The sequence below is a fragment of the Phyllopteryx taeniolatus genome, chromosome 16 (assembly GCF_024500385.1).
Source record: "Phyllopteryx taeniolatus isolate TA_2022b chromosome 16, UOR_Ptae_1.2, whole genome shotgun sequence".
In the NCBI taxonomy this organism is placed as follows: Eukaryota; Metazoa; Chordata; class Actinopteri; order Syngnathiformes; family Syngnathidae; genus Phyllopteryx; species Phyllopteryx taeniolatus.
Window position 1 is genome coordinate 12,784,125 of NC_084517.1, and position 15,071 is coordinate 12,799,195.

Sequence of the window (15,071 nt, forward strand, 5' to 3'; positions counted from 1 at the left end):
ACTTTGTCACATCCTCATTGTCGTCATTGTTCAAAAATAGTACAGGTACTGTATATGCTCTAATATTATATTCAGAAACCAATAATCCATGGGGATGTATAGCAAAAGAAACTTTTTTACAGCCAAAATACAACTCTGGAATACAATATGTTTAGCATTATTTTTAGTTGATTTGGCTAAAATATGCCTGATTTCTGATTATATCCTGCAAATTAGACATGAGGAATTATTGGGAATTTTCTTTGTCAGATTACACTTTAGAGAAGTGAGGATTATTTTGATATGGTGATTTCAAACAGTGGAAGTTCTTATGGAATTTCTAGGAATGAAACAAATCAAAAACGCAAATCAAATGTAATAACAGTCAATGAATATAATTCAGCCAAGTAAAGGAAAAGTGGGGGAGGGGGTTTTATTATTAGAAACATAAAGAAACACAATTTTAAAAGTGAGAAGCAGGCCTAGGCCAAGTTTCAGTTGTTAACACATCTGCTTCCTTAGTTCTGAGGTTCCACCCACATTCCAAAAAATTAATGTTAGGATAATTGAATATTCTGAATCTGAGTCCATAGTTGTGAATGTGAGTGGGAATTGTTTGTCTACATTCCCTTTGATATACACCACCTCTCACCCAACGTCCGCTGGGATAGGCTCCAGAACCCCCGCAACCACGATGACGAAAAGCCATGTGCAAATAGATGGAGGGAGACTAAAGCCTAAAACGATTAGCACTTCACAAAAAAACCAGCCAGTTCCAAGCGGCCTTCCACGGATCGCCTCTGAATTTATTGCCATATACATTGATGGTGTTCTTTCCAGTCGTGCCTATATTTTAACATGAGGGTAGTGTGCAGCTTGTGAATTTCACACGATATTGAATATTCAGCCACCCTCGCTATTCTCTGTCGATATTTTTATGTTGCTGTATTCCCAAATGAATCATTTTGTTTATCAGGATTTAACACGTGGCTGAGAACAGACGAGCGAATGTGTGCTGACAAAATTAAAGCGTGCAGGCTGCTCAAAGGAGAAGTAAGGGCGGTAATGTGGTTGTGACAATTTTCTTCATGATTTCGTGTAAATTGACTCCCTGTGACTTTCTTCATGACTTCCTTCTGATCAGCGGACTTCTCACGTTGTCAGTGCTTACATTTTCCTGAAACCAGCCAGCCCCAAGAAAAAAGGGGGACCAGCCTTTACCTGAGAACGATGCCTCTTTTCTGGGTGCTGCTTTGGTTAGTGCTCCCCCCACTGACTCTCCTCTCTCATCCAGACGGATGTATCATTCATGACACCGACACCTCACGCAACGGTAAGCAATGTGTTCTCTTACAAGTTTACATAGTTAGGCACTAATTTAGGTTAAAAGTGGGCTTTTATCCTGGTGAAGGAGTTTGTGTGTCCTAATGATCCTAGGACTATTCACTTGAACAGAAATTGAAGAATGCCACATGACGGCGATATTAAAATAACACATTTTGGATCAATCACGTGAAATTGGATAATTTCCGGCAGCCCCCCTGATGATCTCTCCCAGGACAGTGGTTGGGAATAAGTGAATTAAGTGAACAATGTCTGTCTCTCATGCAGTGTTAATGGAGTTATTACAGTGTCATAATGACTATGAATCGTACGTCTACTGCAAGTGGTGGGAGGGCCCACACCTACGTGCACCACTGCAGCTCTGGTTCCACACGGAACGCAGCAGGTAAACACACCTTAATGGTCAAAAGATAGGCGGTGGACAGGCATCACTGTAGAGATCATACCATGTCCTTTCAGGGAGCGATGTGAGAACTCTAGCGTCGAGGTCCAAAAGGCAGATGGGAACAGGACTGTCCAGTGTAGATATGAAACGCATTCTTTTTCCATTGGCATCAATCACACGGTCTTCTTTGTCGAGGACGACGCACTCTGCTCATCTGCCCCACGCAAGCCCCTGAAGCTTTCTGATCACGGTTACTTTAAATCACTTTTTAATAACTATAAATAAATGCTGGGGAGAAAAGGACAACATGGTTTCGATTGTGTCTATCTGTTGTACAGTGAGAGCACGCACACCTGTGGATTTGTCAAAATATGACACCGATGATGGACAGCTGTGGATCAAATGGTCCAGCCCTTATCCTGCATCCTCATCCCTGAACAAAAACCTCATGTACCAAGTCGGCTACAAGGGAGAAAGACAGGACACGTGGACTGTAAGCACCAGACAATCTCTGTAATTTCTTGTCATAGTGAATATATACCTGCACACTCCTAACTGTAATAATACGTTTTGATTGACTGCTATTAAGGCGGCACGGTGGGCGACTGGTTAGAGCGTATGCCTCACAGTTCTGAGGACCGGGGTTCAATCCCTGGCCCCGCCTGTGTGGAGTTTGCATGTTCTCCCCATGCCTGTGTGGGTTTTCTCCAGGCACTCCGGTTTCCTCCCACATCCCAAAAACATGCATGGTAGGTTAATTGAAGTCTCTAAATTGCCCCTAGGTGTGAATGTGAATGTTAGTGCGAATGATTGTTTCTTTATGTGTGCCCTGCGATTGGCATGCAACCAGTTCCGGGTGCACCCCGCCTCCTGCCCGATGATAGCTGGGATAGGCTCCAGCGCTCCCGCGACCCTTGTGAGGATAAGCGGCTCAGAAAATGGATGGATGGATGGATGGACAATATATTTATTGTTGTGGTGTAGAACTGCACTTCATCATAGTGAGAGTATTTCCTGATTTGGGTGAGCTGGAACCTGTCCCTGCAGACTTTGGGTGAGAGGCGGGGTATACTGGAGGACAAGTCAAACACAGGGCACATTCTGTATAGACAAACAACCAATCACATTCACATTCACACTTTAGAGTCTTCACTCACTCTTACATGCGTGTTTTAGGAATCCAGAGTACTTGCCAAAAACCCATTTAGGAAAACATGCAATCTCCACACAAGAAGACTGGAGCCTATACTCAAACCCTGAACATCAGAACTACGAGGCAGATTTGTAACCGCAAGATCCAGACTTTGCACGGGGTCAAAATGAAGTGGCCAGTACTTGAGTGTGTCGCTGTTAAATTTGTTTCTGTGATTGTGTCTGCAGATTATGAATGTGACAAGCACAGATGTCAAACTAGAGACACGACTGCTGCTTCCAGGTCACAGGTACGAGGCCAGGGTGAGGGGCTGGGCCGGTGTGGGCCAGTGGAGTCACTGGAGCCCCGTCGTGATGTGGAGGACTAAAGAAGGTGAGTTACAGAAGATGCAAAGAAGGGATCAAACACTTTACAATTAAACTGTGAAAAAAAAGTCATACCGTTCAACTTGAAATTATCATCGTTGCTACAATATTTAGCCTCTCTGAGATTAGTAACTGCCTATATGAAAAGTTTCAATTGTGAATATACCACAAACTATTATCCAAAAACAGTTGAATATAATTTCTTGCTCATTTTACATTGCCCTTAATAATGAATGGCTCACAGATCATTTGATTTTTGAAAGAAATGCACCAAAAGTGCTTATGCGTACATGGACATGGGGCAAAGACTTTCCATAACTTACACTAACAACCCAGGCTAAACTTGCTGTAGTTTTTCTCCGACTTACAAAGCTTGTCGCTCAGTAAAGATATGACACTTAAACATGCAGTATGTACTTGTGCTACTTTCCTATTTAGACTTATTTTTGGTGGCAAATTTTGGCATTTTATTGTGTTCAGAAAGAAAACAAAAAACACAAATACTGTGAGCTGGATATAGGTGCCACAGAAAAAGATGCCAATTGGTTTGTGAACCACGGGGGATTACGGCAGTCAGACAAACGTCTTGCAGCATAATTTGAGTTAAAAAAAACAAATGTTTGGAAATTCAGTTGACTTTCCTGTACTACTGTATGTATTCTTGTTATCATAAAGTCTCTCACTCTCTGGCCTCAGACAGCAGGCACTTTCCCAGCTTGTATTGTGTGCTGGATGGAGAGGACAAAGTCATGTGTAGCTGGGAGGTGAGCAGAGCGCTGGATCACGTAATTACCTACCAGCTGGCCTGTCAACACAACCACACTGCACCGTGAGTCAAGTGTGCATGCGTGCGTGCGTGCGTGCGTGCATGTTGAAAGAGTACTTGATGGAAGCTGAATTCCATATGTTGATGCTCCGCCTCTTGTAATGCCTGTCTGCAGGTCTGAGAGCTGCTGTGAGAACCCGACCGTCACCTTTGACCCCAGTAGGCCACTAGTACGATACAGCTGCTGGCTGACTGTCGCGAGGCCTGCACAACTGCTGCTTAAACTTCAACCAACTCGCAATGCAAAGACGTTCAGGGCCAATAAGCACAGTGAGTGAATGACAAAAAACACACTCACACAAAAAGACTCTTATGGCTCGTGATCAGACAAATCACAATGGTGACATGATTGAGCATCTCCACCTAGTGTTGAAAGGCACAACTGCATTGTTGTGCCGAAATGAAACTGAAACTGAAGGTCATTTCGAGATGATGGGCATGTTTTGAATTTGTTTCCTAACCTTTGTATATTGTTTGGGTCAAATTTGACCCATTTTGACATATAACAGCAATAAAAGTACCCTTAATGTCATTCTTTCACACTCAAATTTGATGACGCTTCCTAGGGTGACCTAAAATACACAAAAAGGAAGATATTTTAAAGTGTCATTCTTTTTTACAGTAACATTGGAAGAGTAAAACAGCATAAGAATGATCATACATGCATTCTTCACAGGGGTGCGTTGACACAGACACGAGATCGGCACATGCAAAAAAAAAACAAAAAACACTCCCTTTCCTCTGAAACATTGATTAAGGATTAATCATCCACAAATGTCACAAAGACAGTTGATACATTTTCAAAAGATCTACAGTTCTTAATTTGATGAAGACAATTATCATGAGGATAGTCACTTACTAAGTGTGCATTGAAAATGAACAGTATGTAAGCACTAAATAATATCAGAATTATTAATGCTAACAAATACAGTATAGTTGTCATGTGCAGTTCGTCCCAGGCCACCACAGCAGGTGAGAGTGGAAGAAAAAGGCAACAACTGGATAGTGGAATGGACTGAACCCAGCACAGCCTCCAAAATCCGACTATATTATCAAGTGCGCTATTACAAGACACAGGATGAGGTAATAAAAAATAAACATTGAATTGAGTCCTTTAAAGTTCAAAACCACTGGAAGAGCTTACAGTCATAAATGTGTTTTATGCTCTTCATCTGTTTTTATTCTCAATATTAACTTCTGCTGTGCTGTTTTTATTACTGCATGCTTTTACCTGAGATGTTTTATTTTACCTAAGGAGCTTTACAACGGGAGTTAGCGCTGGGTTGTGATGTACGACATTCTATCATGTTTGTAGTTGCTCGTATTCTCTTTCAGAGTGTTGGACAAGTTAAATCAGTTTATATGCATTTTCTTAGCAGGGGTCCTCTCTGCTGCTGAACATTTCAGAAGGCTCCACATCAGTGAGCATCCTGGGGCCATCCCTGAGCCCATCCCAGCACCACCGGGTCCAAGTCAGATCTGTAGTCATCCCTGGAGAGGGTTCACTTTATGAAGGAAGCCCCTCCGAATGGAGCGAGCCAGCGGACTGGACTTCACACGCAGGTACTGCACTGGGAAGTGTGTTATTCTCCATTTATTTGCTTTGTTCCATAAATGATCACCATGGATTTTAATACCTGTTTTACGTCCATGGTAGCCACGTGGCCCCTCACCACCAAGGTGTATTTCTGCCTCAGTGCGACTGTAGCCATAATCTTCTTGGCACTGCTACTCTACTGCACCATCTCATCCTGTCAGAGGTACTCTTTTTGCACTCACTTTATGAAAAAAGATTTTGTTGTGTCATTTTTATTTTTTTTTGTAACATTTACTTTATATTTAATTGTGTCAGCTCTTGCCTTCATGTGTAGAGTTTGCAAATTCTCTTGTGTACATGTGTGGGTTTTCTCTGGGTACTCCAGCTTCCTCCCACATTAAAAAAAAAAAAAAAAAAAACATGCATGATTGAAGACTCTAAATTGTCCTTATGTGTGAATGTGAGTGTAAATGGATGTTGTTTCTATAAATGGCCTGCGATTGGTTGGCAACCAGTTTAGGGTGTACCCCGCCTCTTTTCCAAAGTCAACTGTGCTGGACTCCGGCCTAATGATGATAAGCGGTTTCGAAAAAGGACGGATATTTATAATTGTATTATTTCATATTTTACAAATAATATCTCCACCACACCTGAACTGATTTGTTTTGATGTTTAACTGTTGTTTTTTTCTGTTTTGTGTCATTTTCTCTAATTCCAAAATATCCACAAATAGGAAAATAATTATTTGGGTGGGCACTGTTCCTTCTCCTGGCAAAAGCAAAACCTTGTCAGAGATCAAGGTGAGAATATGAAATTATTGCATGTCTAATTATTTCTTTGTAGTTAATTGAGTTCCTCCCCCCCCCACCCCCTCTTGGTTATATTTTATAATGAAAGAAAAATATTTCTATATTCCAGTCTGCCACCTCCTGGGCCTTGATAGAGAACGAGAACACTTACATGAGCAAAGTGGAGCAATTGTACAGCTTGTCTACATGGTAATATTTCTCACCTATTTTTTTTCTCTATACCACTTTTACTATTTAAAACACTGCTGCGCTGTAGTCACACACAAGTCATAATGCATGAATTCATCAGTGAGATTACTCCACTCCCAGCACATCCCCAAGCTCCTCGCTGTGGCCAACTGAGGGTGCTGAAAATAAAGATTTGGAGCAGGACCGACAGGACTACAAGTCTAATAGTTCGTCCCTCACTGCTGAGAAGGTTAATGGCTGTGACCTTACAATGCACTTCAGCGGCCCATATATCCTCTGTCAGGTCAGCTACTCACTCACAACCATTCGGCAACTATGCAAGCGCATAAATCAAAATAAAAACCATAACGTTTAACATAAAATGTTATAGGCACATTTTACGGTCTTTCTGAAAACATTTGCTGAGATGATATCAAGTACAATGCACACTAAAAAGACATTATAATATGACATGCTATACTGACCTTTGGGTCTGTACTTGTCAGTCATTAGACTCCAAGTGCATGTGTGAAGAGACAAAGGAGAACGAAGTAACATCATCAGAGGCTCCTTCCTCGGTGGTCGTCACACACAATGTAGAAGGTTATGTGTGCCTCCCCCGTGGCAGCGTCTCCACTTCCACATCGAATCTGGCGTCGCACTGGGATGCCAATGTAAACGCACAAAAGCGTGAGCAGAACCACCAGAGCGCAGATAACCCAGTGCTGCTCGACATCAGGCCCGCCAGCAGTGACCCGCCTCCAGCATACAGCTCAGAGTCCGCCTGGCCCACCATAAGGGCCTCAGGGTACTGTCTTCTGCCACCTCCTTCTTAAGAGCACTTGAGCACGATGAATTTTGACAGTTGCTTATGGAAAGCTGTTTGAACATGTAATCATTATCCTTTCTAATCTACGAGTGCGCGCTTTGTCCTCAGTAGTAACACAATTCAGTCACTAGTAGACACACTACTAATGGGCATGTGTCATGCACTAGTCACCCATTGGTAGCCCCAAAATGACCACTAAGAGCACCAAGGCATTTTTCCCCTCACTAGTGCTAGAAGTACCAAAATGCCCACAAGTAAGGTATGTTTCACCTTTCTCGTACTAGTAGTAACAGTGTGAATGCCCACTAGTAGTACTAGCAAACCAAAATGTCCACTAGTAGCACAAGTAAGATGGTTTTGACCTTACTAGTGTGGGTCAAAATTCCTACTCGTAATACAAGTATTCTTTTTTTGACATACTACTGGTAAGGTCCTATCTGCCTCCAAGTAGCTAACTACTAGTCGTTGCTTGTCCTGTCAGGGTTTGCCGCATCGAGTCACTCACATGATTTGTTATAGCCCAGTTTTGACTACTTGTGCCAATACTTTAGAGCCAAAGCAGCCGATACCATAAATTGTGATATTTATGACCATACTAGTAGTACTAGTAAAGGCAAATATGCTCACTTGATGAACAATTGAATACCAAAGTACTTGCAAGTAACTAAAGGACAGTGAATAAATGCTCAAACAGTTTTTCATGCTTGCTGCTTAGTTTTATCAAAAATAGCCATATCATCACATTAGAGTTTCACATCTGACCAGTGGGGGGCAGTAGTTAGCTGAGACCAAAAAATACTTTTTATACAGTACAAAGTAGTTGCTGCACAAGTATTCTTTTTACTAAAACAGGATTAAACAGCAACTATCAATTCAATGAGATCCAATGTAATAGCTGGGGGGAAATTATTTTACACTCAAAAGGTTTTAATTTAACCATGCTTATTATTGCGTTTGTGGTATTCAGTTGAGCTGCACTTTAACATATGGAGAAGTAGCAGTTTGGTTAGCCTATTTAGCTACATGAAAAGGGCAAAGTATTAGAAACATTGCATATCTTTGACCGTCAAGAGAACTGTTAATGCTGCCAAGCAATTGTTTATTCACTGTTTGTTACCAGGGTTTTACAAAATGTGGTCCTTGTAAAGGCAGTTTTTCTGACAGCACTTAATCTCATTCATTATGCAGGTGTACCGAATACTATTGCAAGCACACATTCTAATCACATGGACATTTAAAAAACTGTTATCCTAATTGCTTCCATTAAAATTTTTTTTAAAAAAAGCCAAAAAGTGAAGTGCTGAAGTTCATAAGTTCATAAATACTGTCATGTTTGCTATGTGGCCATATATGCATGTTTGCACAGAGGTGTGTGTTTTTGTGACTTGTTGTTAATGTCCAAGCTTGGCAGGCGCTGAATACGTAAAAAAAAAAAAAAAAAGAGAAAAAAAGTTCTCGACATTGCAATGATACTGCAACACGGCAGCGGTCATGATGGTGTGAAAACATTTAGCTCGTGACCAGCTTCAAGGGCCTCCACATGGAACAAGTGCGTGTTTAGAGTGTTTTCTTGAAAGATTGCATTCCTAAATGGAGGGGTCATACTGTATATCGTGTGAATTGTTTACTCACAAACACACCTTATACAGAAGGAAATACAATACAGCACTTGATTTGACTTGAAGAATAAAGGTACAGTGAACTCCCACTATTCAGAGGGGGATAGGGACTGAGCCGAAATATGCCACAAGATGGCGGCAAAGCACATTTTTATATATATTAGACAAGGCTATGGCCTTATGAGCCTATCTCACTGGCGGAGACGTCACCGCGACAGCCGAGACTGGTCAGTCACGGCAACTCTGGCGACCTGGGAGATCAAAATATTGCTTGCGCTTTCACCAGGACGACGTCTCGGAGACGTCTCCTGACAAGGTGACAAGTCGCTGATATAGGCCTATATACAGTATATATAGTCTTTAAAGAACTATAACTTATATTATGTTTTGAGTGTGTGTGTGCGTGTGTGTGTGTGTTTTAAAATGGAGATGGAAAGTTAATATTGATTGATTGATTGATTGATTGATTGATTGATTGATTGACCTCAGCTCCAGAGAGTGAGACATCAGTTTTCACGTGTAATATATGAATGAAGACACACAGGCTTAAGAACAGTTTACAATTCAGATGAAACTGTTAACACTTTTAACATATGACAGCTCGAATGTTAATTGTTATTTCTGTTTTGGCTTCTCACCTTTATAAAAAGAATAACTGAAGAAAAACAAGTAATGCAGCTGTAGCTTGGTGTCCACCGCACTAATCATTTATTTGTGACACAAGTATTCTTTTCTTTTGTGGTCAAACCTCAATTGGGTGACGTATCCCGAAGTGGCGGCGGCAGCCCTCCACACTCAGCCGCCAGAGCACAGATTCCCGGACGGTCTAAACTTGATGTAAAAAACCTAAATCTTGCTTCATGTCCAAAACAGCGATCAATCGTCACTAAAATCTATGTGGACATCGTTTGAATTTTACTCCCTAGTCACCTGGTCAGTCTCCAGGAGATGTGGCGGCGCTGTCTCCGCAAGCAGCGGAGACTCACGTCGCATCATGTCGCCAACTCGTCTCCAGGCCAGTGATAATAGGTACTTTCCTAATGAAGCTCCTCCCCTCAGTTCTACATAGGTACTTTCCTAATGAAGCTCCTCCCCTCAGTTCTACATAGTTGCTTGGCACATGATGACACCAAAGCAATATTTCTATGTTAAACATGAGCACAAAACAGCGAATAGGTGAGTTTTCAGCGAATAACAGAGGATCCGTTGCCCCAAAAAGAGGCAAATCTGCAAATGTCGAACCACGTACAGTATTAGCGGGGGCTCTCTATACTAACACTCCGAAAGTGGTCCAATTTGGAGTTCTACCAAGCTTTTCTGAAAATATGTGCCTGAAAAGTCAAACAAAAGTAACCAGTAATTGAGAAGATTAAGTTTTTAAGTGGATTTTTCTTTTTCTTTGGCTTTTATGTGACTTGACTACCAATGGATACCGAATTAAAAATGGAACATACTGCTACATGTGGAAGGTTCTGGCTGCTTAGTAAAATATGACCAATACTTTTGCAGTTGCTTTATACTTCAAGAATATTAAAATGTTATCGAAAACATTAGTCAAAATTTTATACAGTTTACAATGTAAGCCTGAATTGAATACATTTTGAATTTTCTCATAGGGGAAAATTTAGAAGAAAAAAAAGAACAGATTTGTAGTAAACCAGCATCAGAATGTGTTCAACCTTGGAGGTTCTGCTGTACTTTGATATATGCTTTTGTAAAGGTCTCTATGTCCACTATAATAAATTTACACACTTATACACAGTGGGTGTCAAAAGTTGAGTTGTTTATTGTTAAACTCCTGCAACCAGAAAAAAACAGTGGAAAAAGATCAATAATCAGAGGGTGTCACGTGTTTAATTGGGAGTCCACATAATTTAGTGACGTGGCTGATTTGTGTTGCACCTGCTTCCACACTCCCAAACAACACGCAAAACATAAACACCTCCTGTCAGACATTACTGCTGAATGTTTGATAGAGTTTGGTCCAAAGAAACTGCTTAATTTGCTTTTTATGGTGCAGGAGTCAAGTTCAGACAATCAAACATTACACTTAACTCCTGCGTCGTCGATTTTTCTAACACAAACATTGGATTAGCCAAAACAAAAATAAAACATAATTAATAATATAGGAGTGCTTTGTGGTTTAAGGTTCATGCAGGCGGCATGGTGCCCGAGTGGTTAGTATACTCGCCTCACAGTTCTGTGGTTCGAATCCAGGGTCTGGCCTTCCTGTGAGGAGTTCTCCGCATGGATTCGTTGCTTTTTCGCCACGTACTCCGGTTCATGCATTCTAGTTTGCCTGTGTGCATGCTGCATGTCTTTTTTTGTAACCACATTATTTTGTATGATAACAGGGATAGCATATTGAGGAAAAACCGACCCACCTAGGGATTGTGAAAAATGAGAAAATATGGAGCTGGTCTCTCCTTTGCAGTGTGTGGAATGTAGTGTGGAAATGTTTGTCCATTTATCCAGAAGAGCACTGGGGCACAGTCATGCTGGAACAGAAATGGGCCTTTCCCAAAATGTTCTCACAAGTTTGTAAGTCCTTTACAGTGGAACCAAATTTGAAAACAACCTTTCCGGTGACATTGTTTGACTTCAAAGTTGTCCTAAAACAACTTTTCACCGAGTAAATAACGTGAGTGATCTAATTTCTTCCAGGATCATAGTCGCAACCATCCTCAAAACCGATAGTAAAGTTACAATGGTTGAAGTAACACTTTAGTAAGGACAAGTGGAAAGAGATGTTAACCACTTGAAAATACAACTAAAACGAATTAAAGCTACTCACCTACTGAAGATTGTTGCCAGACATGTAATGTAATGGAGAGGGAACAGGAGGCTGTTGGAGCTTTTTGTTTGTTTCATTACATTGTAGTAAAAGTATGTTGGCTGGCAAGCTTCGCTTTTCATTTACATGCTAGTCACTAGCATTATCATTTTGCTTTCGGCTATGATTTATATTTGCATCAACTTGGTACAATTCATTTGTGTATGCAGTTTAAATAATTTCATTGGCCATTTTGTACTGATCAGCTGCACCATTTGCTATCTCTCAAGAGGTTTTCATTTTCATCACACCTTTTCTCTTTGCCCTCATCCTTCTGTGGCGGCATCACACAAAAAAAGAGAGAAGGAACTAAACAAAGAGAAAAATGCAGGAACTGCCTATGGAGGTAATTCTATTAGTGCTCACTGAGCTGAAGTCTCCCAAAATTTGCTTTGTCACGCATGATACTTTTAACTTTTTACTGTCAACATTTGGAGGTCCCATTGTATATAGCTGTCCAAAATGATATAAATATTATGGGAACAACCTATTACTGAACATTTAAAAATCAATAGGAGTGTCTCTACACTGTGCTTCTAAACAAACAATGTAATAAATGTGACGCATTGATGTTAAAGGAAAATCCGGGAACTTTCATGTGTGAGAAGATGTCAACATGCTCATGTGTTTGACCTTGCCTGTCATAAGGGAAGGGAAGGAACATTTTATTTGATGAGTGTTTTTTTTTGTTTTGTTTTTTTAAGAATTCCATCCTTTTTCAGCCTCCTGAAAAACAGTGACATTCCTGAGTCTCCCACTCAGCTTTAGGCCATTGTTCTGTGGAAGAGGAGGGTGCTTCAGTGGAGTGAGTGGATCCACTGATTGAGAGTGTTCCGGATCACGGTTGGTCGTCCGTGTACATCGTGTCCCTGCGTCCGTTGCCGCACATAAAAACTGGAAAATAAAGGCACTGGAAGGTGTGGGGAGTGGGTGGTGTCACACGGACGCTTGTGTAACCTCCTTTTGCAGCGCCTCTTGTTTCCTCGTCTGTGAGAATGTGGGCCAGGCTCAAACTGACAATTATAGCCAAAGTCTAGATTACTTCCTTAATGCCATTATCGTTATTGTTTTGTTTTTAACACACTGACCTTCATAACACTGATTTATAAATCAGTAAAGTAATAGTCTAAGCCGATGTTCAAAAGAATAATCTTTAATTGCAGGGTTAATAGCAGCTCTGCAAGATAGTGAGTTTGGATACCACGATTACCTTTCTGATCCGATACTGAGTAAAATTCAAGCTGGTATCTGCAATATGGATCCGAGGTCTGTGATCTGTCTACTCGTTATGAGGCTCAACCCCGCTTTCTCTTTATCACGTCCTGGCCGATGGGCTTCTCGTCCTTTGTCTCCCATCCTACAGCTTGTTGTTGGTTATAAGCTGTCGGGGCATCTGATGTTCAGGATGTGTCTTCGGCACCTGTCGATGACCGTTTGTACTTTGTCGGTGGTGTTGTCGGTCACTCTCCATATTTCGGATCCATATAGGAGGACTGTCTTGACATTGGTATGACTATCTCGATCTTAATATGGAAGGACAATCATAAATATAGTACTGTACTGTAATTCCATCCATCCATCTTATTCTGTTGAGGGTCGCAGGGAAGCTGGATCCATTCCCAGCTGACTATTAACGTGTGGTTGTGAGAGTCATGTAGCCACACCGTATGTTTTCCTTCTGGTGTGTAATAATTTTGAATGGACTCAATCTCACCCAAACAAAAAGGGCCCACAGTTCAGGACAGTTGTGTTATTTTTCTCACCAAACACTCATCACTTCCAAAATATTGGAATACAGGTAATACATTATTACTGATAAAGAGAATACGTAAATAATAGTCTTAATAAATTAATAAAATATTGACAAAAAGGAAACAATGATCAAGTAATGTTGTCATGGCACTTACTCAGCAGCCAATCAAATATCTGATTACCATCCAAAGAGGGCATGTTTGCCCATAATCTCTGAAAAACTATGATACTGTACTGTGATATATATATCCACAATACAGTAATCCACAATTCATTTATCTCTTTGGAATTTTCATATGCAGTCTATCAGGGAATTTCACTTTTAAAGTTATGACTTTTGCAACAAGATGCATTGCTTCTGCAACGTCTGGTTTTGTCTGCCCTGGATCATTCGATCTGCCACCAGTGCACGGAGCAGATGGAAAAAAACGTCAGTGCAGCGCTCCCCTTGGACTAAAATGTAGGTGTAAACCAATGCATTAAATGATGGTTGATTCTATTTTTTCCAGTAGCTGTTCACTGGTTAGGTCTCAGTGTTGTTAAGACTCAACAAACCATATCATCCTTTAAGGTCACTTAGTCAGCTTTGAACCATCCTCGGTCCTGCGAGACACGCCCACATTGTCACAGTGCTTGACCCCTGTGTGTGTCCGAAATGAGCATGAACATGCTTCTCACAGTCAACAAGGCTCCACGCCTTTCTCCTCCTCCCCCTCCACCTCCTCCTCGCTCCTGTTTGAAGATTGCGGGGGTGTTGTGCGAGAGGACCACTGGCTTCCCGCCTCCATGATGAATTTGGAGACGGTCTGCTGTTTAGAAGTGTTATGTGTGTGTGAGATCGACAGTAGGACCACATGGAGGAATACTGGCTGCACAAATGTACATTGAGGCTGAAGAGTCACATGTGTATAGCAGAGCAACACCTCAGTCAATGTGTCAAATTAAACATCATTTGGACAATTTGTTTTGGACCAAAAAGGAGCAGATGATGACCGTGAAGGGCTAAAATCATGCTTGTGGCTACTGGGTGGGTGCGATGCAAACCACAAGGACAGTGTCAGAGTTCACCTACACATCGACCTCTCATGTAATCCCATATACTGTATTTTACTCAGGTTTAATGTAGCATTTAAAGATGTAAAGGGCCATTTGTAAGAAAAACACTGAGTTGCGCTGTGTGAGAGAATAATTTTAAGTGGAAACAGGCACACTTATTATGGCCTGCCATTTGATGGTATGCAATAAAAAGACAAAACAACACTATTTTTAGCACATGAGCTTTTTACCATGAGAAAATATCATTAGTTGTTTGTTTGTTTGTTTTCTCAAAACTCATAATAAAAGAGACAAAATCAGTAACAGTTGTAAGTTGACAAGTAGAACATACACACTTTTCAATAACTTATGTTTCTGATTACGGATTTTTAAACACAGAACAACAACAACAGTGTGTTTCTTCCTGCCATCACTGA

General features: G+C 41.0%; 1 protein-coding gene across 5 annotated transcripts in view; it reads left to right on the plus strand.

The window, feature by feature from the left end:
- csf2rb (colony stimulating factor 2 receptor subunit beta) overlaps positions 1-15,071 on the plus strand; it is a 38,815-nt gene that overhangs the window by 16,531 nt on the left and 7,213 nt on the right. Inside the window, exons 2-16 of one of the 5 annotated variants that reach the window (XR_009784913.1) lie at positions 1,124-1,312; positions 1,591-1,708; positions 1,783-1,958; positions 2,047-2,201; positions 3,089-3,233; positions 3,923-4,055; positions 4,168-4,322; positions 5,002-5,135; positions 5,429-5,615; positions 5,710-5,812; positions 6,323-6,389; positions 6,508-6,587; positions 6,708-6,870; positions 7,073-9,851; positions 9,941-10,760. Coding sequence is in view for 4 of the 5 variants with exons in the window: in XM_061749858.1 (XP_061605842.1) it covers positions 1,124-1,312; positions 1,591-1,708; positions 1,783-1,958; positions 2,047-2,201; positions 3,089-3,233; positions 3,923-4,055; positions 4,168-4,322; positions 5,002-5,135; positions 5,429-5,615; positions 5,710-5,812; positions 6,323-6,389; positions 6,508-6,587; positions 6,708-6,870; positions 7,073-7,374 (2,107 nt within the window). In the remaining variant the exon portion in view is untranslated. Of the gene's footprint in view, positions 1-6; positions 1,033-1,123; positions 1,313-1,590; positions 1,709-1,782; positions 1,959-2,046; positions 2,202-3,088; positions 3,234-3,922; positions 4,056-4,167; positions 4,323-5,001; positions 5,136-5,428; positions 5,616-5,709; positions 5,813-6,322; positions 6,390-6,507; positions 6,588-6,687; positions 6,871-7,072; positions 9,852-9,940; positions 10,761-15,071 lie in introns of those variants that run through there. The other 4 variants (XM_061749859.1, XM_061749858.1, XM_061749861.1 and 1 more) reach the window with 4 other exon arrangements.